Here is a 23,841-nt window from a genome sequence, read left to right as displayed (position 1 = left end):
GGGGATCAGGGATAAAACCAGCACCTTTCTCTCATCTGTAATCTGTATTAAATCATTTCCCAGTCTGGACCACAACTGGGCTTTTAAGTTTGTTTCGAGATCACTCAGCTGACCAGCTGGTAACTTATAACCAGCAACCCTGCCGAGGCTCCACAGATGGAGGGCCCTTACATATCCCAGGTGTCAGTCAGGATTGAACTGATCATTCCCTAGAGAACTCGGCAATAAGATCAAAGATATTTTTCTCAATGTGGGGATATTTCTGTGAGGAGCACTGCTGTTTTACGAAAGGGTGCTGGTTGTTTTGATTGTCTAATCACCCCATACCTTCTCTCCTTCTCCTGCGGGCACTGGTCTGGTTCGAGGGATTCAGGACCATGTTGGTGAAGGCCTCCGTCACGCCAGACATATCGGGGGTGAAGTCAAGATCGGGGGGCACGAAATCCACTGGTTTGGTGACGCTGGAGAGAATTCCTTTCAGGATGTCCACCATCTCAGACTAAAGCAAAAAGCATGGGCCAGCTTTTTAAAACCAGAGTACTGAAGCACTTTCAGCTACAGGGCTCACTTTAGCTGCAACACTGAGAGTGCTACAGTGCCTAATTTGCTCAATTTTTCCCAACACCAGCTAATTTTCCAAACTTAGGTTTATTAAGTGAAAATAGACTGATGGAAAAAAGAAACGCAACATTTTCTGGTTGAGAATACTCTAGTTATAGCTTACGTATGCTCACAAAAAGTTGTCAGTTTGTTTTAAGCCCTCGGACCAGCAATACAGCTTGTGCAGTGAGGCATTGCAACTTGCCAATCACACGAAAGCTCGTTAGGTGCACTTTTACCCAACAAGGTCCAGGTGGAACAATGCCTGACCAGGTCACCTTTGAAAAGGCCTTAATTCAAAGCTTAGGTCACTGCAAGAAAAAGGCCACACTTAGTCAGTTTTCTGTGCATTCCATAATGCCTCGAATGGCACCAGAAGCAAGGGAGAGGGCCATCGGCATGCTGCAGGCAGGCATGTCATGTGCCAGCGTTGCCAGACACTATGGAGTGAGCCGCTCCACTGTGTCCCAACTGCAGAGGTTTCAGAAGACCAGTAGGGCAGATGACCATCCAAGACCCGGTCGCCCTCGAGTGACCACACCAGAGCAGGACCTACACATCAGACTGGTCCATCTGAGAGATGGTTTCAGATCTGCCACCCGTACTGCTGCTGAAACTGCAGGCAGACACAATGTCCACATCAGTGACAGGACAGTGAGGCTCCATGCTGCTGGCCTTAGAGCAAGGTGACCTGTCAGAGGCCCTCTGCTCACACCTCCTAGACGTCACACCCCACTGGCTTGGGCCAGAGGCTGCGATGGTCAGCAGTGGCATCAGGTCCTCTTCATGGATGAGTTACTCTTCAGCCTGTCCCACGCAGACGGGAGGGCCAGAGTGTGGAGGAGGAGGTGTTGCGTTTGTTTTTTCCATCAGTATACAGTATATTGTGATGCACATGTCCTTTTTGGGCGCATTGTGTATATGGTAGTGCATGCAGGCAGCTGTAGGCTGGGTACTGCCTGTGTTCTCTTCCCTCTTCTGATCAGAGCCTTGTTAGGGATGAGGTAATGAACTTCCCTTCGGAGTAGACTGGGATGGGATTTGGAAAAGCATTACAACATGCTTTTCACTGCTGTTTTTCAAATCTGCTTAGTCTTAGTGGCTAGATATAGAACTTTGAAACTTTATCGTTATTAACTTAAAATATGATGCAGATTTTAGGACTCATAGCTTTTATCCTGCCCTGGTGGTGTAAGAACCTTTTACATGATCAGAGCGCACATACAGTATTCCTTATTTTAACCCTTCTTTTGGAAATAAAACTGCCTTTTCAAGTAAATCTAGGAAAATCAGCAGTTACCATGCCAACCATTCAAATATGAGCTTCCTCAAGGAAATAGTGAACATTATACCACTAGTAATTTTATTTGGAAATGTACCTCTGCTTTAATTTTTTTTCTTCATGTATTTAGTACTTCAGTGCCCAAATTGCACTGGGCACAGAATTCTCTAGAAACTTTCTTCAGATTTGCAAGGAAATAAAAATGAACCTCCGCCTTTGTAAAATATATTTGCTTGTATACGTTCGCCACAGGCCTTCCTTTCTGAAGAGGGAATATGGAAAATATGTGTGTAGCTACGGTATGTTAATGGGAGATGGTGAATAGGGTTTGTTTCCATTTGACGTTCCAGTGTGGTTGCATGTTATACAAAAGCTCCTTACCGAGGTCTTGATCATTTTCATTTGTCTCCTATCCAACACTGACAGCAGGGACCGGAGCTCAGTGATATTATCGGAGGTCCAGTTTGAGGCGTCTCTGCCACGGGGGGGGGAGAAATTTATTTCAAATGAGGCTGATGTCGAAGTTCCGCTGAGAACGATTAACATTGAATCCTCATGAAACAGAATTAAATCTACCAACCATCATCTCTGTGCTAAAGGCACTCCAAATCTTCAGATTTGACAGGATATCTTTGAATGAATAATGAATTAAGGTCTGATCTAGGGCAAGCTGTTATTGGGGCCAATTAATCCATTGGTCAGATCAATGAATTTAAATTTGTTTCAGGCTGATGCCTGGAGTTGCATTTGTTCCCACAGGGCTGGGCGAATCACCCTGGGAATGGTGAAGGTTGGTGCTGGTAATAACTAATATTTTACCTTTATATGCGGCAACTATCTGCTATCTACTAATCCGTTTTTGTAGATCACAACTACTGAGTGAAAAGAGATGCTTGCAGACTTCATCAGCGAAACGAATGAATGCAGTTACTCTGACTCCTATAGTGTTTGGCCTAACCTGTGTAAATCGTTTATAACAAGCAGGATTCTTGTCTCCATGCTTCGCTGAGATATCAGTGTGGACACAATGCACGGAGATACCCGTTCACAAACAAACGGTTTCACATGGCAGTGCATGTTCTGCAGGTTCCTACCCATAGACAGTCGTTATCTTTGCCGCCAGGCTGTCCTTGACCTCTCGCTTGAATTTGCCACACTTCTCCAGTGCTTTTACAGCCATCACAAAGACTGTGTCGTTGAGGTTTTGGATGTCCTCAGCGTTGAAGAAACAAACGGCAAGACCCAGGTTTGCCACTTGGTCAGATGTAAGAGTTCTGGTGTCAGATATACCCTGGAAATGTGCAAAGAAAGTTAACAGCTTGCCCCAGTTCTTCAACACAATCCATTGATCAGCATTGATAAAACAATAAAGGGTGGTGAAGTGGGGCATGTATGTATCTCACTTATCCAGCTTCAAAGTATCACCACTTAAGCACATTGTGAGAGGTGTTGATGGGGTCTGTTAATTTAGCCTCAAACAAAAGTTACACTAAGGTGCCATAAAGCTGACTTGCTCTGGCAGCACCAGTGGCTTAATGCTACATAGTAAAAGACAGGAACAACACCCACAAACAGGACAAAACGGGACAATGTCTGCTGCCTATCAAAGGTCAGAACCGAGAGCAAGACAGAGCAGGACAAGAAGTAATTACGTATCAAAGAACAGGACAAGCACTCAGATTGTGGAACAAACTTTCTCCTGACTGTATATGAGAGCTGGGAATCCCTTGCAGTTTGTCGGTTCTGTGGGGCAGACCCGGCGCGCGTTGTTGGACTTATTGAGCTCAATAAAACTGACTCTGCACAAGACTGTGTCCCGCTCCTCTGATGAAGAATTCCCACAACAGTGGCGTCATAAACTAAACTTGGACTTAATGCATCTGCAAAGAGTGCTTTTACTATGAAGCACCGAGAATGATTTGCAAGCCAAATGCTGGCCGTGTTCATGCACCTCATCAGAAACACAAGGTGACCCAAAGCGTGAGGACTAACTCACCCAGCAGGTCTTGATGTATTTCAGGGCTTCACTTCTCCTCCCCGAGCTCATGGGGAGAAGCTGGGGGTTGGCCTTGACTAGCACGGCCACCACAGAGGAGCAGCTGAAAGAGCCGTTCCACTTCATCAGGTCTGTGAAGTTCCTGCGACATCAGATCCGAGGGTCAGGGGAGAGAAAACAGTTGGGCAAATAAATCCTTGTCGTCTGCATGGCTTGTCAAAAGCATACAAGCTCCGTTTGCTAATAATATTCCCTTGCAGGAATACAGGCTGTACATCTTGGAGGATTCCTGAGTGCTCTACACTCTGGAGGAGACGCAGCCCTCACTCGAGTTTCACCTCACTGCCTTTTGCTTTGTAAGATCCGTTTCTCTGAACTGTCTGTGAGACGAATCGGTTGCATTTTTCCAAATTCTTCAGAACTCTGCTTTGGTGCAGGGCCAAATGCATTTGTGCACTGCTCTCTGTATGCATGCAAGAAGCTGGACCCAGTCCGAAGTCTACCAGAAATGTATTATTGCGACACATGAAGAAGCAGGGCTTTTGCTGTGAGTTCATGAATCTGTTAAATGGCCTTCACTTACATACAAAGAGGAAGGGCCTAGGTATCAGCTCTACTGGGACATTGTATTCCACTAGGAACTGGACAGCAAGGTCACTTACGGAGAGTAGAGTAGAAAGCTGGGAGGTATCTGGCTGATGTCAGTGTTATTTAAAGTGGAAAAGTTCTGGGCCTTCATCAGGGTTTGGAAATAGACTTTGCTTCCGCAGTTAACCTGCAGGGGTGAGAGCAGCATCACTGAGTTAGCGATGCACGATCGGGACATTTTATTCAGTACAAACGGTTTCGGTCCATGCTGGAACCACAGTGGCCCGTCGGTCATCCTGGTTTCTGTGGTGTTTGAGGAACAGAGCATGTGACCCCTCTTCCTGGATGGGACACCAGTCCATTACTCGAATGACCCCCCCCCCAAAAAAAACTGCCGGCACACTCATAGAGCCGGGAGGACTGGAGCAGCTTGGGTAGAGAATCTCTCTCAGGTTACAACACTAAAGTCTGCAGCAGGGACTTGAACCTACAACCTGGCAGTTGGCTTAGCCACTGTGCTGCACCATCCTCTTTTAGTCAATAGCTGATTCCTCAATAGCTTCTATCCACAAGCAGTGAGATGGGTGAACACATTTGGCCATGCCCCTCGGACCACACCTATACCATCTACCTCATTAGGATTTCTTATTTATTTATTGCACATCTCCAGTCACTGTTTACACATCGGCTTTTTTTACATTCAAACTGTTTACTTCGTTTACTTTTACATTGTCTACTGTTCGTTTGTATATTGTCTTGATGCACTGTCTGCACTTTGTGCTTTCGCACTTGTTTTAACAATCGAGAGACTTTCTGTAAGTAAGAATTCCATTGTACCAATGGCATTGTTCCATTGTGGCAATAAAGTTCGAGTTCAAGTTCAATCAATATCCAATATCCTAAAATATGTGTACCTGGTCGCGGGTGAGGTTCTCGTTCCCAGCGAGGGTCCGGAGGCTGTCCAGGGACATGTTGCGGATGTCGCCGCAGGTTAAGCCAGTCACAGCAGTGGTCAGCATGCTGCAGGGCGAGAGCAGAAACACAGCAACAGGAGCTGTGACGTCAAGTCCTCGATCGCGCTCTGGTCACAGCTGCGAAGAGGCAGCTGAACAAAATTGCAAGGAGGCATCAAAACCGACCCCTGCTCACCTGAGGTCCTCCTTGTTCTTCAGGCTCTTTATAATCTTCTTGATGATGACTAAGGCCTGAAATGCGAAGGGAACAGTCAACAGGCTGCAGTGAGAAGGAAGCCCTTTCTGGAGACCTTGTTCAAGAAGTCACTAGCGTGGGTTTGGACTGGCAGTAACAGGAACCCTTTCTGTAAGCCCTCATCTGTATGAAATGTACTGTAATGCAGCAGAATGAATGACCTATGATATTTTATGTGAAATGTGAGTTGACTGTTTCTGTGGCAAGTATTTCTCTTCCTATGTCCTGCGTTGATGCTATTTTTCCAATTGATGGCCTCCTCACTAGAGTTTAAAAACTCTTTTGCAAACAAAAGGAGACAGAAAGGGCAGAGAATGCAGGTTAACAACACAGAATACAATATTATAGTATCACATTTCATTCAAAATCAAAAGGTCCCAGTGACCTGCTTTATTTATTGCCTGGGCTATACTGAAAAAAAAAACAAGGTTCTTTTTTATTCCAATTAAATTCCTTCTCGTGCTTGCTGCCCTCATTAACTGATGAAGGCTTATTGTTTAGCAGGGACCCTGGGTAAGAAATGTTTATCAACAGGTACTGCAACAGGACTGCAGGGGTCAAGTGTTGTACTTTAGGTCTCATCGCAAGCGGTCTATTAACAAACTGTCTATTAACTGTCTATTAACAATCTATTAACATGTTATAAACTACTTAAACAATTATTATGTAAGACAACACGTTTCAGGCGGTGGCCAGGTTTGGGGATTTGCAACTAACATCCGATTCATCTACACCAGAGATTGAAGTCAGTACGAGCATTCTGCTCGTACTGTGTGTTTAACACATTACTTTTCATTCTGAAGAACCCTCAACAGCTGACACACTGTATTTTTTTTCAGTGGAGTTAACCTTTACTTGTTCCTGTGCTTACAATCCCCCACCTGATGCGTTGCCGGGTCCTCTTACCTGGCCTTTATTCCAAGGCAGGGACTTATTGAGGAAGTCAAGTGACAGGCTAGTGTCTGATGCGTTCTTCAGGGTGGTGGCTGATATTGCAGACAGCAGGCCAGGGGGGATGTTTTTCAGAACCTCGCTGATAAGCTTCTCCTTCAGCACCTGGGGACAAAAAAGAGATGTTTTTCGGGGGCGAAGGATCTCTGGCTCTGTGCTTGGAAGTCAGACTCACAGTCGGCTACGGAAACCAGCTAGAAAAGACTCTTAGCTGACCAAGATGTTTGCTGATTTCCAGCTGCTAAAAAGAACAGTTTGAAAGATTTTGACCCGTAGAATTTTGCCAATTTTGTTGCCTACGCAGGAGGTATGGTAACAAAACTGCCAGTGTGGCTTCTTTCAAGAAATGACTTGAGCTTTGAAATAAGTAACTACATATGACCAAACTGGCTTGAAGGGTCAATCTGATGTTCTCATGTTTAAGAAAAGGGCTGTGACAAGTGTGACATATTTTTTGATCTAAACATTTAATATTACCCTGCTTGCTGGGTCTATAACACTATCCCAGTAAAACAATACTCGGTCTAGCTGGATAACATACGACATACAGTAGATACTCTGGGATTGCTTAAAAGGCAGTTAAAAATTAAAAATCATTGAATCACCTGACACTCTACCGACATGGGTGACACTAGCATGAATAGGTTTGTCTGGTTTGCAGTACCTCTTGTATAATCGCTTTCTTCTGGACTGGCTTCATGGCGTTGGTGGAGTCAGAGACCTCCATGGATTTGTTGAAGGCCTCCAGGAGGTCCTTGCCCTTCATCTTCTTTATGGTTGTGGTTTTGAGAGCACTGGCCAAATACCCCAGATCTGTCAGATTGCTGCCAGTTACCTGTAAGCCACAGATAGATTTGATATTCATTGTTTCAATGCAAACTGCTGCATTTTCCACATATGATCACCAGAGATGTCAAGACAATATTTTATATTTAAATAATTATTCCTTGCATTTATATAGCACTTTCCATTCCAAAGGATCTCAAAGTGCTCTACATATGGGAGTGGAATTACTTTAGACCAGAAGGAAGAGCGGCACCTATTGGTCCACCAACACCACATAAGTAGCAACCTGGTTTTCCTTAGAAGTCTCCTATCCCAGTTTTGACCAGGACCAGCTTTCTGGGATCTGATCAGATCAGGCAGCGAGGTTGTGTCAGTTGTCTGCATCCTTTAAAAATCTTTGCTTATTGTTTAGGAAGCAAAAATGTCAAAATGATCCATCTGCATTCTTGCATTAGTAATCTAGGGCTCTCATCAGAACACGCATTTTTATCCTAGTTTGCATGGATTCGGTTTTCCACATTCAAACTGTCTTTTCCAGAATGCGTGCCGTGATTTCGAAACTGTGTGCATTCTCTGTGTTCACCTCTCCGAGTTTATCCAGTATGGCGTTCTTCTGGGAGCTGGACCAGTCCTTGATGTCCCTGAGCACGGACAGAGACTCCTTCACCTTCTCCTTGGACATCATCCCCAGCTGGCTCACACCCAGACCGGCGGCCGCAGGTCCCAGCTTCTTCAGGTCATCCGCTGAGATGTTCTTGGCATCCACTGACTTCAGGAGTTTCTGGTAGACCTGGGAGGAACAGGAGTGTTAACACCTGATTCACCCTGTTTAGAACAGGTTGACAGGAAAGCAAGAGCAAGAGAAAATATAGCTCTTTACCAGAAAACTTCAATTTCACACTAGCTAAGAAGATTTTAATGCTGGATTACTCGACACCAGAAAGAAGTAGCCAGGCACGGTGCCACTGACAAGCACCCTCTGCCTTTGTCTCACATGTGACTCACAAGACTGCCATATTTAATTTTTACTGGTGACGCAGGAGTACATTGGAATATAGTGGTGATGAAGGACACATGTGGCACAAGGCAAAGCAAGTCTAATTTGAGAGGACAGAGAATGGCTTGCACTGCTTTTTTATCTCAAGGGACATAAAACATGGGTCACTGCAATTAAAAGTGTTCAGCTCAGCAGCAGCAGGTTTCAATTACTCTGGAAAGTAAACCTTTGGTGATGTTAGCTCGTGGTGCCAAACATACTAAAACTGTTCCATGAAGATGCAGAATCCCTTTGAGTTTTGAAGAAGAAGAAGAGCGTGTCACGTTCGTAAACCCTTCCTCTTAAGGACGCTCCAGCCCTTCCTTGTTTTTTACTCATCTCCCGCACCTGCTCCCTGTTCCAGCCCCCTTTTCAGTCCACCTTAAAAGCCAGGCGCTCACTCCATTCCGGGCTCTGCTCTGGTTCCTGTACCAGGCGAGTCTGGGACCTGGAAGCGCCTGGTCCCGTCAAGTTTTTAGTTCCTGTTCCTGTGCCAGTCCCGACCCGGTTCCTGTTTTTAATCCCGCTTGTCTTGGATGGACCACCTGGCTTTGGACTTTTGCCTCGTCTCGGATTCCCCCTTGGACTCACTTCTGGACAGTTTGCCTCGGCCACACCTCCCCCAAACACCAGCGCACCAGGGACACGCCCCCTGTTTTCATTCCTGACCCCCGCATGCTTTTCCCCCCGTGTTTTCCTCACTCTACCCTGGATTGTGTCGTCTGCATAGGGTCCTGAAAGAACGTTTACGTTACAGAGGGTTTGTGTTGAATCTGCTGCCACTCTGTTTTGAGCACACACAAGCGTCACGTCAGCTGCGCCCTCATGCTCAGACCCACAGGAAGCACCACACTTACATCCTTCACGTTGCCTGTGCAGTTCTGCAGCTTGGCGATCAAGGCATTGACGGCTTTAATTCTGTTGGCGATCTGACCGAAGAAGCAGGTGAGCTGGCCCAGCCTGCAGAGAAATAAAGAGGGAAGTCACCACAGTCGACATGCTGTTGTGTCATCCTGTTTGTTCTGTTTCCAGTGTAGCATCCAAAAAACAGGAATGAATTCCCATGTATCATTTCCAGATAAAAAGAACACCTGAGTTTCCCATTTGCTCCATAATGTAGGTCTGCTTTAAATTTACATGCAATTAACACATTGGTGCATATGTGTTATGCACATATGCTTGGTCAGGAGAATGCTGACCAAGCTCACAGCCATCATGAACAACACCTCTCAGCCGCTTCATGGGACTGTTACTGGGCAGCGGAGCACATTTAGCAACAGACTGCTCCAGCTACGGTGTTCAAGGGAACGTTTCCGCAGGTCTTTCCTCCCGGCGGCTGTCAGGGTGTATGACGCTGCCCTAGGCTAGGACTGTTAGCCCTTCATTTGCTCCTCTATGGACAGCATGTTTACTTCATTGTACTTTTGGGACAATCAGTCTGTATAAACCTATGCACATTTTGCACATGTTTTATTGTTTTTACAGTGACTATGATCAGCACATTTTGCACACACCTATGTATTTAATTATTTTTATTTATTTTGTTGTCTTTTGTTTTATAACTATTCTGATGTCTGTTTTGCTTGTCTTGGGCTGGAGTGCTGTAACACATCAATTTCCCTACGGGATTAATAAAGTATTATCTATCTATCTATATTTGGTATTTAATAATACTAATACTCCGAAGTATTTCTTTTTATGAAAATGAAATGCAGCACTGCACACTTATGATTGATATTGGTTTTATTATCTGTAAAACCACTACTATTTGCAAAATTGTTACAAAGTTATGTCTACAGCACAGTACCAAATAATAACAAGCAACTGACCTTGAAAATACAGTTTCATTGGCAATGTCAATCTTGCATTTATCCAGCCCGCTTATGAAGAGATTCGCCTGTGCATCATTCAGATCATACAGAGTATCCCAGATCTTTGAACCGTTATTATACAGCTGACAGATCTGAAAGAACAAAGTTCCAGGTATAAAAAATCAGCAGTCTGAAAGTCTTGATTCACCTGAGTAGCTGAAACCAATGGGATATAATTGTATGTATTGATACACATTTAAGCCTGAGGATCCGGGGTTTCTCATTTGTTCAGAAGGTAAATTTTAACTTTAGTTGATATGCACCCTGTGCACCCTATTATAGCCCTCATAAATTGAGCACCGAACCAGGAGGTGAGGATGAGTGCATGGCAGTAGAAATTGGAACAAGACTTGGAAGATTTTGGAACTACAGGACCACTGTGCCAGCTGTTGTATTATAACACTAGCTGCTACGCTAGTGCAATTCACTGTCATCGACTGAAGATTCCAACCTCTTGGCTATAACACAAGCCTCCAGGCTGAAGACCAGTTGCTGTGTTACCGCACCAGGATTGAAAACAAGCCGCTGTGCTAAGGCACAAGCTAATATAATAACTCTACAAGTTCTCATATTAGCAACCTGGGTCAGAATATGTTGTTGCTAAGCTGGAAATAAAGACGGTAACGTATTTGGTTTCCTATAAAGTTCAGTTTAACCTCTGTTGGGGTGTGTCTTTGGTAAAGAACCCACCTAAAGCCTGTGCCTCTGCTATATGTCTCCCCACATGGCATCACATTACCCATAATTCATTTGGATGGCTGCTCTTAACTTTCACCTTAATAAGCAAGGGTGTTCTATTTATCTGTCAATGAAGGAACTGCGTGCAGCTATTTTCTAACCCTTTAATAGTCAATCCAGACAAATATTTAACAGCAGAGGCACATTATGAGTTGCAATGAAAGGGTTGATATGAAAGTATAGTGAGCAAAAGACTTGCATACATAAGTCCTGTGAAATTGTTCGGGGAAATAACTTCAAGCTGTTCCAAGTTCCATGGCTGTAGTTTATTGACAGTGTAACCTCAGGCCTCTCATTTAGACACCCCCCTTGTCTATTTCCTGAGCTTAATGCCTTCTTACTGGGCTGTGGGAGGTGTGGTGACTGAACAGCCGGTCACTTACTGGGCTAGTGCTGTTCCCTGTGATGTCCTTCAGGGTGGACATGGGAGCCTGTAGAGTAAAACGTCCCAGTATCTCAAGAACCTCTGCTGTGATCCAGCTGGTTCTACCTGCAGAATTATAACCTGTTTGAGAAACATTGCAAAACACGACTCTGGGGCCCCCTGTATTTCCACACTGCTGCCGGCCTCTTTCTGCTTGTTTCTTTCATGGTTTTACCATGTCTGGCACTTACTTTAACCATGGTCTCACCTTCTTACACTTTTACTATGCTAAGCAGTTCAAACATTCAAAAGCAGAAGTGCTGACAACCCCAGTAATGTCACGCCCTCTGCAGCCAGAGGGCGCTCCTTCTCTGTCCTATCTCTTGTTTCCAGTGCTTTGCTGTCCTTCCGGTGTTTCTCTCTCTCTGGGGCTATATATTTCTGGGTCTTTCATTCCCCTTCGCTCAGCATTGACGTTCGGATGTCCTGAAACCCGCCTAGCACCAGGTCGCCCCACGTCCGGTACTTGAGGGCATAGGTTTCTATATGGCATTTCCTGAACAGCTGAGCCCGGGGCTAACCCCCGTCTCGCCGCTACGCATAGGGTCTCTTCGCTTTCCTGCCATTCCACGGATTGTCCCTTCCGACATCCGTGACAAGTAACATCAGAATCAGTCACCCGCTCATGTCGTGCACATCGTGTGCCACAGCTGTCGCCCATCTGCTTCCCTAAAAGGTGTTATGAACACATTCTGAACTCCACGCTCATGCTAATCAGTTGGACTGAAACCTGCAGAGGTGTGTGTCATTTTAATGGTGACTTTTAGTGTTTTCAGTGTTGAGTGCCGCTCAGAATAGCCTGTGGAAGACGTGGAGGGCTATGGAGGTTCTTTTGTTTAGGGCAGGTGGGTAATTCCATTCAAGCCACACGCGGTAGCTCAGAGCTCAGCCTGGGTTCTAGGTGTGAAGTGATCGGGGAAGACATGCCTTCACTCCTGGCTGAGACGTGGGGTTCATCAACGGAGTGAGCCCCCAGCACTGATGGTCCCCACTGGTACATACAGCTGGGAGCAGCTGGATCAAAAGAACCTCACTCAAGGCACAGGAGCAGTGTCTGCAGTAGGGACTCGAACCTGCAACTCAACAGTCAGAGACTATACTCCACTATACTGCACTGCCCCCTTCCTTTTGTTTAAATGTCGTTGAATATGCAAAGAAGCCAAAATAGCCTGTTTGTGACCAGATGATCCCAGCCAAGCACACTAATGTAAAACAAGTCTTTTGGAAGACATCTTCCAAAAGAGTGTACCAAGGGGCTGACATTCTAGCATGGTGATCTCTGTGGTTGACGGCAGTGTCCGGGAGAGCAGTTTGAATTCGGGGTGTGACTGCACAAGACGCAGAGTTAGCTTACCCTGGCCACTGGCGCTAGACTGCTGGTCTTTCTCGTTGGCCTTAGAGGGATTATTTGAATTATCAGGTTTTGCAGTTACCCCGGGCTTCAGCTGGTTAGGGTTCACAGTGGCCTCTGGCTTCACCAGCTTCTTGGCCTGGTAGCTCATGAAGACGGTCTCCACCCACATATAAACAGCCTTTCTTGTGCCCTCATTCAGCTGGTCATAGAGCACGTTCAAGACTTTCATTCTAGATGGAAGAAACACAGTTCAGCTGCAATCCATTAACTGGTTCAACTTCCTTCCAAACCAGAGACTAAGGATAATGCCATAGATTAGTGTTGTAGAATTATCACTTCTTAACATGAATGAAGCTTATATTCATAATAGATTTATGGGTTGGTAATCTTAGTACAAATTGCAATTCTTAATGGTTATTTTACAATTATTTGTCATTTGATTATTATTTTTTACTATTGCATGGTGTATGGCCCCACGAATCTCTGTCTATGCAAAGCCCAGTAGGTTAACACTGCATAAAATAAACGGTCATTGACTGTTTGAAGTTCTCACTGCCTTGTCAAGAAGCTAAACTGAAAGAAAGAGAAACATCTTGGCTGTCTTGGTCAGTCTGTTAGGAATGGGAATAGTCTCATCTCTTCTTACAGTTCAGTCACAGCGGTGAGGTTAGCCGACGCGTTGAACGACGTCACGCAGGAGCTCGACAGCTTGGGAAGGTTCTGAGCATTATCCTTGAGGAATTGTGGGAAGTCTGTGGGCGCCGTCAGCATTCCAGCAAGCTTGGTCTCCCAGCCTGTGCACTTGCCCTAGCGGGAAAAGGAGACGTGGGTCAGGACCAGAATGGGTCAACCGCTTGTAGAAATTGTTTTTGACATCGCAGAGTGGAAGGTGAGCCAGCATGGGCAGGGGTCATGAGGGGACATACACCCCCACACCAGAGCACGTTTCGGTCTGCGATCCATAGAGGCAACTGCAATCCCCAGCTATAGACTGCTGTACGGTATATGTCCAGACTGACAGCGCAACTGGAGCAGGCCAACATCTGACAGTCACCACAGGCAGAAGATTCCTGGAGCCTCACATGTTCATGCTGTGCATTATGGGGAGGTTATGTATGACGAAGATTCAACTGGGGCAGGAGGGCTGAACTGCATTTAGACGGGACTTGTCAGGCCACCTATGGTCTTCAGCAGTGCATAACCTGTTTTGATCTCATGACTCGAAACACCGAACTTTGCCTCTAACATTTAAAAAAAAAAAAAGTTGGAACTGCCTATTGCTTTAAGCAGTTCAGTTTCCGATTATATCCCCTGTGCCCTTCAGTGAGAGAACAGGAACCTGCAGGTTCGGGAGAGGCATCGGCTGTGCAATGCTCAGTTTCCCTGCCAGTCTACGGGCACCTGGGACCTCAAAGGAGTCACTATTGCACTATCGCAAATCTCCAGGACCCTGCCCGAGTAGGTTCAACATCACCCCTGCAGCCTTCAGCCAACTGCGCATCGCTGCTCAGGAGACCCCCAGTCACATGACCCCGCAAGGCCTGAGCCACGGGGATCAACCCGTCTCGAGTTGAAAAACCTGAGAGCTCTCATCTTCGTAAGTGTTTCCCATACGTGCACCTGTCCGTACTAACCTTGAGCACGTTGTTAGGAGCTGGCGTGCTCCCAGGGGGACAAGCAGGATTGCTGTTTTATCAGGAAGCCTCAGTGGGAAAAGTAAATCTGGAGATAAGTCTGGAATTGCACCACAACTGGATTTACAGCAGACTGACAGAAGGAGGAAGGAAAATAATAGAGGCACCTGATATTTATTCATATTAGTAACTGGGCTTTCAGAAGCAAATGGTATATTTTTATCTGACACAGGCTCACTTGTTGCTCCAGTGCAGTGAAAGGATCAGCATTTCCTGAGATACTTTATTTGCACTCATAAAAAGTGAGAGGGCTTTACCTTTCCTTCTCCTTTTCCTTGCCCGCTGGATGACTGACCTGGGAACAGAGGGGAAAAACAAAAAACACTTCACACCCTGCCAAACATCACAGCTTGCCCAAAAAATTCCGATTTTCAGATGTGAGCACCCGGCACGCTGCATGGCTCTCTTCACTCATCTCCTCTTGCTTCCCGAAGAATGCAAATGCAGTCCAAAGCTACACCAAAAATCCCTGCTTGTTTTGTCTTCCGTTTTAAGATTTCAAAACCAGATAGGGCCGCATTCAGATCCCCCTCGATCTCCTTAAATATACTTTCCATGGAAGCATTTGAATGTGGTTTGTTTGGTCTGTTTTTAGCTTAGTTTGAATTTTGCATGTACAGCTTCGCTGTTGGCACAGTAGCCAAACAGCGTACAGCAATGTAGAAACGCATTTTGTAGAAAGGTAGAAATGCAGAGAATCATGGGAAATCTGATGACGAGGCATGGAAAGCTCAACCGAACGTCTTGCCTAAAACACTGCAGGCCCCACACCAATGTGTTTAAACGTTGCGAAATACAATAACAATGTGAGAGCAGTAGCTCAGAGCTGGTCTCGCTAAGCCAGCTGTTGAGTCAGGGCGAGAGAATCTGAGTGTGGTGCAAGAGGACTATTCTGACTTTAAGTTGCAAGTGGTGGTCAGTGTCAAGGGAAGGAGTTTGTCTTTGTGGCTTGAGCATCGCCCCATATCTAAGGTCTTCCTAATGCAGACGGTGGGGCAGGTGATGAGGTTTTACAAGGGCCGAAGGACACAGGGTAGCTCAGTTACCATACAGTAAGGGGGCATGGCTCGCTGAGGTGAGTGGTGGTGCGGAGCCAGTGTCCTGGGGCAGGGAGAGAACAAGGGAGCCATGTCACTCCGCAATGCCTGGCATACAGTCAGTATGATAACTCCCCCCCGCCCCCCGATCAGTGAGCTCTGCGCACGCCCAAGACCAACACCCCAGTCATGAAGGCTCACACACAGATGGAGAAGAAATCTGAGGAGCACAACTGGACCGAGCTGAGGACTCTTAGAAAAGTCAGGGTAGGCGGAGAGCACACAGGACCTTGTTCCTTGGACCCCTAGAGGTTTCTTCTTCTCCTAACTAAGGAGTTTTTGGTTCCTCTCCTCCGTTGTTTTCTGGTCTTTTCTGTTCTGGATTGACAACATGTCTGGTCACTTGCATTGTTAAGTGCCTTGGGGCAACCTTGTTGTGAAAGGCACTATATAAAAATAAATTGAATTCAAATGAATTCCTCAGGCCGGCCGGGGCTGAAGAGGATGCCAGGACCACCGGTGGAGGAGACAGAGGTTCCTCACTGTGGGGCAGAAAGAGACACTCCAGGGCACCGACCAGAGCAATTTCTGGAGAAGGGCAGTGCTGCACTGCTCCTCTGGGACTTGGGTTCTTGGGTAACTGGGGACCATGGTGCTCGTGCATAAGTTATGTCAAGGGTTCAGTGTGATGGGTAGATGGATGGACTGTTCTAAAAAGGGCAATTATGGAGGGTGACAGTCTTGTCTGCTCTGTGGGCGATGTCACAATCGCCATCCGTCCTCTAGAGGGGGCTCCGACCCTTTTGCGTTAGTTTCATTATCACGGTTCACCTGCCCCACTGTTCCGTTCTTTATTTAAACCTGGTGTCCCATGTCCCTGTTCCTGTTTTTGATCGTTCTGTCTTGAATGGATTTCCTGGGTTTGGATTTCGGACTGCGCCCCGGATTTCCTACATCGGACTGTTTCTGGACTCGTTTGCCTGCGCTTCCCCTCTTGCACCTGGGTTCACTGTCGGCACCGCCCCCTGTTCGCCATCCTTACATTAATAGCCCTTTTCCACTCACCTCCGGACTATACCGTCTGCATAGGGTCCTGAACTACGCACCGTTACAGGCGAGCTGCTGGTTCTGGGAGATAAAAAGAACCCGTCGAACCTGTTTCTAAGTGGTGTAGTCAGCTACAAAGTTCAAAAGCAGTTCTCGCATTTAGGGGCCTCCAACCGTGACAGCTATCAAATGCATGACGGGAAAATGGAAATTCAGATCGTATAGAGATACCAATAAGTGTACAGTATGAACACCTGGAGTTGTGCTCCACATTAAAAATCTTTCCGTTGCATAAGAAACAATGTCACGTCGTTACATGTGGGATTAATGCACTTGTGATTCATTAGGAATAACAACACCCGAGAATTCAGCGTATTGAAAAATTGATTAAGTGTTTTAGTTACAGTGGGCTGAACCCACTTAGCTGATGGCTAAACTGTTCAGGGACAGGTCTCCTGTCTCCATGCTGTGCTGTGTTGTGTTGTTGTGCTGTTGTCCTGTTGTGTGGGTGTCAGGTGGCAGTACAGTACAGGTCGTGTCTCTCCTGTCTCCACGCTGTGCTGTGTTATGTTGTGCTGTTGTGTTGTTGTGCGGGTGTCGGTTGTATCTCTCCTGTCTCCATGCTGTGCTGTGTTGTGTTGTGTTGTGCTGTTGTGCTGTTGTGTGGGTGTCAGGTGGCAGTACAGTACAGGTTGTGTCTCTCCTGTCTCCATGCTGTGCTGTTGTATTTATAATGTTTTAGGTAAGGAAATGACATCAGGATTGATTAAGAATTGCGGACAGCAGAGGTTGATTGAACTCGTCTGTTGTTACCCCTCCTGAACTTATGGTATAAACTTCATTCATGTGGCCGTGAAGTGTCTTCAGTTGTGTTGTGGACATCACTGAGTGCAGAACTGCGGTTTTACATTCTACGTGCAGCATTGCCTGATTCAAAGCCTGGTGGAAAGGGGGCACAATTCTTTCCTTGTCGCGGTGTGTCAAACTGACAGAAGGAGGAAAGAAAAAAACAAAGACACTGGTGAGCTTACCAAGTGACGATCCTAACAGGAAGAAACAGATCAGGGAGAGGAGTGCCGGTGATTTGCCCATCTCTGGAAAACGTCAATCACTTTCCTGATCCTGCCTGGGTTTGCCTGAAGCCTACAAAAAGAAATAGCGTGCAGTCTGAGATACCCAGCGCTTTGTTTGCATAGTAGGCCTGCACAGAGTTTGGTTAACTTTACATAATAATCTCTCACCTCCACTTTCACAGAAAATATTCTAGAAAGGAGAAGAGACTTTGCATCTCCACTAGTTGCAATGATTTCCATGGACAAAACTAGTGAAGGAAATTAGGTAAGCAATGAAAAAATCAACGTTTTGCAAAAAAAAAAGAGGAGATGTGAGATGTGGGTGAGACGTCAGCATTTGCATGCTGAGTCTAGGGTTATCCACACTATTTTAATGCAGACAAACTGAACAAACACTCTGTGTTCAGCTCTAGTGTAGGTTTATATTTTATTAAGGAATTCTACCTGCAGTAACTACAGCTTTATGTGTCCCTTTACAGTTTTGTTAAAAAACGTGTCCTGTGATGGTATTTCCGAGTTTTTCATCATTTTAGGTTTTGAAAAAACAAAATTCCAAATTGTCACGGTCTCTGGAGGGGAATCTTTGAGAAAACCTGCCAGACAGAGAAATATGTGAGGAGTTTTCCAGCATGTCGAGAGGTTTTGAACTGATTGCGAAAAAACGTTGATGACAGTGCTCAAGAAGACGTCCATGTACCGTAAATATGAAAGAGGAAAGGAAGTCTAACAAAACCCTAGCGAGAAGTCGCTTTTATTTGGGGGGGGGTTTGTCCATTGAGCATTTATTTCAATCGTGACAGCGAAGGGACACCAGCTCTGTCCCATCAGCGTGGACGATGGGATGGGATGAATCACAACAAAACATGCACTTTATGCGTGAGGCACCATGGAAACGGAGCTCAGGTAACGACAACAAAGGCTGCTTCCCTCAAAAGTCTATGGCAAAGCTAATGGGGAGAGGTCAGGAGTTTAAAAGTAGTGTCAATATTTGTTAACCAAAAAAAAAGACAACGATTCAAAAAAACAACAGAGACACACTGCGCCATACCTGCCTCAAGAGCACCCACCCCATTCCCGTGACTGTTGAGACCATTGTGAAATAGCTTTTTATAACCGTGTGAATCACCTCAAACTGTTTTCTAGTGTGGGAGGAAACAAAAAAACAGCAATTGGGCTCAATTATCCACCCCACGCATTCTATTAGGCAACTTGTGGGACAGTTTGTGCAGACCGGTGTTTCATCTGAGTTACTCCCAGCAGTGGGGGGACCATACGTCCAGGTTTCCCTAGACATGTCCTCCTTTTTACTCCTTAAATCTCCATCCTGGCAGAATTTTCCAAGTTTTGCTTATGTCCGGAAGTCTTCTCTTCTTCCCCAAAGGTTTTCAAAGTGTGGTATGCAGAAATAGTTGGGACAGATGGAATAACAGGAACGTGTTCCCTGTGTTCGCACAGAGGAGGTGCTCGGGCAGTGTGCTCCTACCTCTGTAAGAGCCAGAGCATCTTCTGTTTTAAGGCGCGGAGCCCCTCATCGTCCACAAGCACTGCTTGCAATCAGCCACTGAGCCCCCCAGCTACAGTACCTTCATAAACCGCCTGTGTTTTCGTGACAGAAACGGACGATGGTGTTACTCTGTGGGCAAACTATCCGTGACGCTCCCTCTGAGCCCGTGCTGGACTAATGTCAAAGCTGTCTGTTTCCGCAGAGTCAAAAGACGAGGACTGCCGCTCAAGTTTTCTGTTGGAGAAGCACTCTGTCCAGAAGGTTTTAAAGCAGACGGCCGTGTGAGGAGGGGGAGTCGCTATTTCGTGTCAGTTTCTAACACAGGCATTTTCACAAAGCTGTTCTCCTAGTCCTGTCTGTCTTTCCATTAACAGTTGTGTTTTAGCACAGTTGCAAAAGCCATTTAGATTTATGAAAGTGTCTGGGACGGTCCCTAAATACGTCTCAGGCTGACTGCAAACTGTACACATCTCCAGGGTTGTGAGACTTATTGAACTGTGCACCTTAAGGGCAGGAGTCTTCCCTTTCTTACAATGGTAACTTTATGAAGGTCTGGACACAGGTACAGTGACATTTAGCCATGAATTAGATATACTGTATACACCCTTTTGGCAGAGATGACTCAACAGGTGGAAGTATTATAGTGGTCCTGTATGGACTTGAAGGCATTTCCCAAATGCTCAGACAAGGTGCCTTACACACAACAAGTTTGTACAAGACCAACGGTACAACTCGCTAAGGGCATGGTTGCACAATGTCAGAGATAAGAAGGCAGAGCTGCTCACACTGGGTTTCAGCCTGCAAGGATTTCAAGAATAATAAAACACCGCAGGTTCAATTGGCATGTACAGGTCTCCCTTTGTCTTCAGCATTTCATCTCATTTCTGCCTATGGCGTCTTTGAGAGTCCATCGGAAATAAACATTTCTTGTTTATTCATATTTTAGGACACTGCAATTTTAGGCCTGAAATGGCTTTAAAATATTTCAAAGTTCGGCTACGACAGGTATCACGCTGTGAGGGGAACAGTACAAAAGGAATAATTATTCTGCAGGGGAGAAAAAGATCAACTACGGATCAAACTAGACTTGCGTTATTTTAAAATATAATTATTTAAAATTCTATCCCAGCACCCATAAAATCTAAATCAGAACACATTTTTTTTTCATGGGATTTGTCAACCTACTTGCAAAGGCATTTAAGACTTCAATCGTATCCACTCTCAAAGCCTCACCTTTTTCGGCTCCACATTTTTGCGCAATAATGAGTTATCTATGTTTATCAGTTATTTTTTGTTCTCGCTTGAATCAAAACAATAGTTTCATTTTTTGTAGTGGGCTGGATAAATTCAATGAAAGAAATGTCATTTTTTTAAATACTGTTCCAGAAACTGTATAAGGCGTCTAATAATCCATAAAAAGTAACGGAGCAAGTCCTCCACCTCTGCCAAGATCACAGTAGGTGACTGTACACTTTCTGCCCTATAACTCAGGTATAAGTAATTATATTTATATATAGTTGTATATTGTACGATTTACAGATACAGAATAGTATAACTGTACATTGCACACTTCACAATTCTTCAGAAATCTAGAAAGAACAGATGCTAGCAAGCAGTTGTTCGCTTCAGTAACAGGTTTGACACTTTGCACTCTGAAAGCTGCCCCAAACTTGCCCCTTTGCCAGAGCCGAGTCTGAGCACCCCCTCCTGCTGTGTCTGCGGGCCCTGGGTTCGAGCTCCGCGCCCCTGGGGGTGGTCTCTGCCTGTGCAGAGACTGGCTCATGCATGCAAAGCTCTGTGCTGCTGTGAGAGTAGCTGACTGAAAGGAGGTCTTACCTGCGTGTGTGTTCAGCCCTGCAGAGGTGGTTGTGTCGGGCTGGGGCAGATGTTTCTCAACCTGCCTATATATCGGGATGTGGGTGTGTGCTGCGCCCTCCCCCTGATTTTCACTGGCAGCTCGTGTGCCCTGTGTCCCACAGGCTGTCTCTCAGAGTCACCCTCCACCTTCCTTCCTGCGTTTCATGTCCAGCCCTGAAAGTTTGTTTTCGGCCCGTCCCAACCTGAAAACGCACTGGTGGGCGAAACCTCTTTCAGGGAACCGGCTGGGAAGGGCTGTTCAGAAACCCGTCTGTCCACTCTGCTTAAGCCATTAGGGCTCTTTTGCCTGGGACAGATTGTTTAAACAGATCCCATTCTTAACTTGATCACATATTCCAACAAAAAGACTTGGACTGAAGCCTATCTCTTTTTCTCTGATCTTCTGTTTCGGAGCACATAATCATAATGTTTCCCCGTATCATATGACAGTAGAAACATATTGACATAATCCATGCAAACAAAGTCATTATGTGGTATATGTGGCAATAATCTGAGGCCGAGGTTAACATGAGCTTGAAAATTGACCACGGAAATATACGGCGATCTGTTTTTTTTAACCTTGGTGAGCTGCAATAAAGCAAAAAATCTCAAATAAATCCTGTCTTACGTTGTTTGTGGAAAAAAATAGAAGGACCACCCCACAAATTATGAGGAAATTAATTGGGGACCTTTCAAGAAATGACAACAATAGAATCAAAAACGTTCTTCTTTTTTTTTACTTCTCTTTTGGAAAGTGACCTTTTCCTACTTCTCCTCTGTGCTTCACACTCTGTTCGTTTCTCGTCTCTCACACGGCCTTGCAGACTGGAAGCCACAACACAGAAGAGTCAGGATGCCATTTCATGCTCTCCGGAAAAGGGCAACCTGGTTAAACTGGACGTCACACAGAGATCACACGGGATTGTGGGCATTTCGTCCAAGGGTGCTAACACACAGGGTCCTAACCCGGACACTCAGACAGGCAGCCTGAAACTCACACCCAAGGATTATTTTCTAAAGGTCCACAGGCACGCCTTCCACATGACCTCAGCGCCCACAGGACAAGCAGATCTGGTGGAATTCTTTGGAACCTAACCAGGACTCACTTCTGTCCTGTTAGACCAGGATGGAGCTGTCCTGGAAGATACGCTCTCAGTGCAGAACTGAAGGCAGCCTCTGGATAGACCCAGAAGAGTGTTAAGTGTACAGACTCCTGGTGGAACAGGGCCACAGGTGTGGAAGATCCACAGTTCGGCTGGGCTGTGAGGGTCAGGGGCTCAAAAACACTTCAGAAGGTGAACCCCTCCACCCCTCCACCCCCCCACATTACAGTGATGTCATGACTTCAGATCAGTCAGAGTGATGCCTGTCAATCACTGAGGCTGCTATTTAGTTTAGAGGAAGGAGATGTAACTGATCCCTCCCCCAGGACTCTCAATAGACCCTCCTACAGGATCTGACTGCGTACGCCACATCATCTTAAACACATAATCTTTAGGATCTGAGCGTGCATCTTCAGAAGCTGACTGTAGCATGATCACCTTGAGCCTAATCTCTCAGTTCAGCAGAGAGAGCCAGCTTGCTGCTGTGAGTGGAGTTGGTGGATAGCTGGTGCTATTTCCTGGTGCAGAATGTCCAAACCAACACACACCAGTATGGCAACAGCTGACAGTGTGCTGTAGGAGGCGCTGTCTAAGTCAGAAATTAAACCAAGGTCCTGACTGCTGGATTATTAAACAACCCAGTGCTGGGAAGAGCAGGTGTGTATTTTAATTTGGGCTTGCACACTGTATTCAACTGGTGACCTAATGTTGCACTTCTCTGCCTGATCAGATGTGTCCTGGGGCAGTAGGGGAGAATGCCTGTAGTGCATCATCAGTGCAGTGCTGATGAAATGGGTTCTGTTATGTGTAAAGAGCTATATGGTCATTAATGATCAAAGAGCAACAGAAATCTGTGTGCTCTCTGTGGGTCCTAATACCCCAGTATAGCGACGGGGACACTATACTGTAAAAAAAAGGCTTTGTCCTTCTAATGATACATAAAACCAGGGTCCTGAGTCTTGGTAGTCTTAAAAAATGTCAGGGTGTTTCTCGAAAAGAGTAGGGGTGTTACCCCAGTGTCCTGGCCTTTATCAATCATGGCCTCCTAATAACCCCCATCTCTGAACTGGCTTCATCACTCTGCTCTCCTCCCCACTGAGAGCTGGTGTGTGTGAGAGGACTGGAGCATCATCCAGGTGGGGCTGCACACTGGTGGTGGTGCAGGGGATCCCCATGACCTGTAAAGAGCTCCGAGTGGAGTGTCCAGAAAAGCAGTATATAAGTGTGAGGAATTATTATTATTAAATGTCTGCTGGGTAAAAATGAAAACAATGAAAAAGTCTTGTCCAGATGAGGGTGAGGACTGCCAAAATGAGCTGTGAAAAGAAGAAAAAAATCTGCAGACACATAAATACCCTTGTGAGCTGTGAAGTATGTATCCTAGGAGACCTAACTCCAATTTGCAATTAGCGCATAACAGCTCAAGTTAGAATCAGCAGCTGTCTTTGATTACCCACACCTGCTGCAAGCACAGCTCGCCTGGTGTCCTGAGTGGGCCTCTCTCTGTCTCTCAGGCTGCGTCCCGAGCAAGGGTGCCCATAGTGGGGCGCACGGCTTCTGACCTGAAGCTGACTGACACGACCGGACACCCCAGGAACGGCCTCAGAGCAGTCCACAGGGACTTGAGAAGTGAGCACTGGAATGAAAAATAAGATAGAAGCCGATAAATATCAGCCCGACTTTATCTAGAA

The 23,841-nt window shown here is 45.9% G+C and overlaps 1 protein-coding gene across 1 annotated transcript in view; it reads right to left on the bottom strand.

The window, feature by feature from the left end:
- The window catches only part of LOC148645749 (otoancorin-like), a 28,027-nt gene extending 6,846 nt beyond the window's left edge, over window positions 1-21,181 (bottom strand). The window contains exons 1-18 of the mRNA XM_088611457.1: window positions 21,027-21,181; window positions 17,645-17,756; window positions 14,787-14,824; window positions 13,482-13,642; window positions 12,836-13,065; window positions 11,441-11,547; window positions 10,278-10,411; window positions 9,306-9,408; window positions 7,996-8,202; window positions 7,291-7,461; window positions 6,582-6,731; window positions 5,616-5,671; window positions 5,381-5,486; window positions 4,541-4,653; window positions 3,879-4,020; window positions 2,977-3,173; window positions 2,264-2,357; window positions 328-499 (exon numbers count right to left, since the gene is read on the bottom strand). Coding sequence (XP_088467583.1) covers window positions 328-499; window positions 2,264-2,357; window positions 2,977-3,173; window positions 3,879-4,020; window positions 4,541-4,653; window positions 5,381-5,486; window positions 5,616-5,671; window positions 6,582-6,731; window positions 7,291-7,461; window positions 7,996-8,202; window positions 9,306-9,408; window positions 10,278-10,411; window positions 11,441-11,547; window positions 12,836-13,065; window positions 13,482-13,642; window positions 14,787-14,824; window positions 17,645-17,705 — 2,242 coding nt within the window. The 5' untranslated portion in view covers window positions 17,706-17,756; window positions 21,027-21,181. The remainder of the gene's footprint in view (window positions 1-327; window positions 500-2,263; window positions 2,358-2,976; window positions 3,174-3,878; window positions 4,021-4,540; window positions 4,654-5,380; window positions 5,487-5,615; window positions 5,672-6,581; window positions 6,732-7,290; window positions 7,462-7,995; window positions 8,203-9,305; window positions 9,409-10,277; window positions 10,412-11,440; window positions 11,548-12,835; window positions 13,066-13,481; window positions 13,643-14,786; window positions 14,825-17,644; window positions 17,757-21,026) is intronic.
- Window positions 21,182-23,841: the final 2,660 nt, after the last annotated feature.

The sequence above is a fragment of the Lepisosteus platostomus genome, chromosome 18 (assembly GCF_059453375.1).
Source record: "Lepisosteus platostomus isolate fLepPlt1 chromosome 18, fLepPlt1.hap1, whole genome shotgun sequence".
Lineage (NCBI taxonomy): Eukaryota > Metazoa > Chordata > Actinopteri > Semionotiformes > Lepisosteidae > Lepisosteus > Lepisosteus platostomus.
This window is presented reverse-complemented; position numbering and strand designations above follow the sequence as displayed.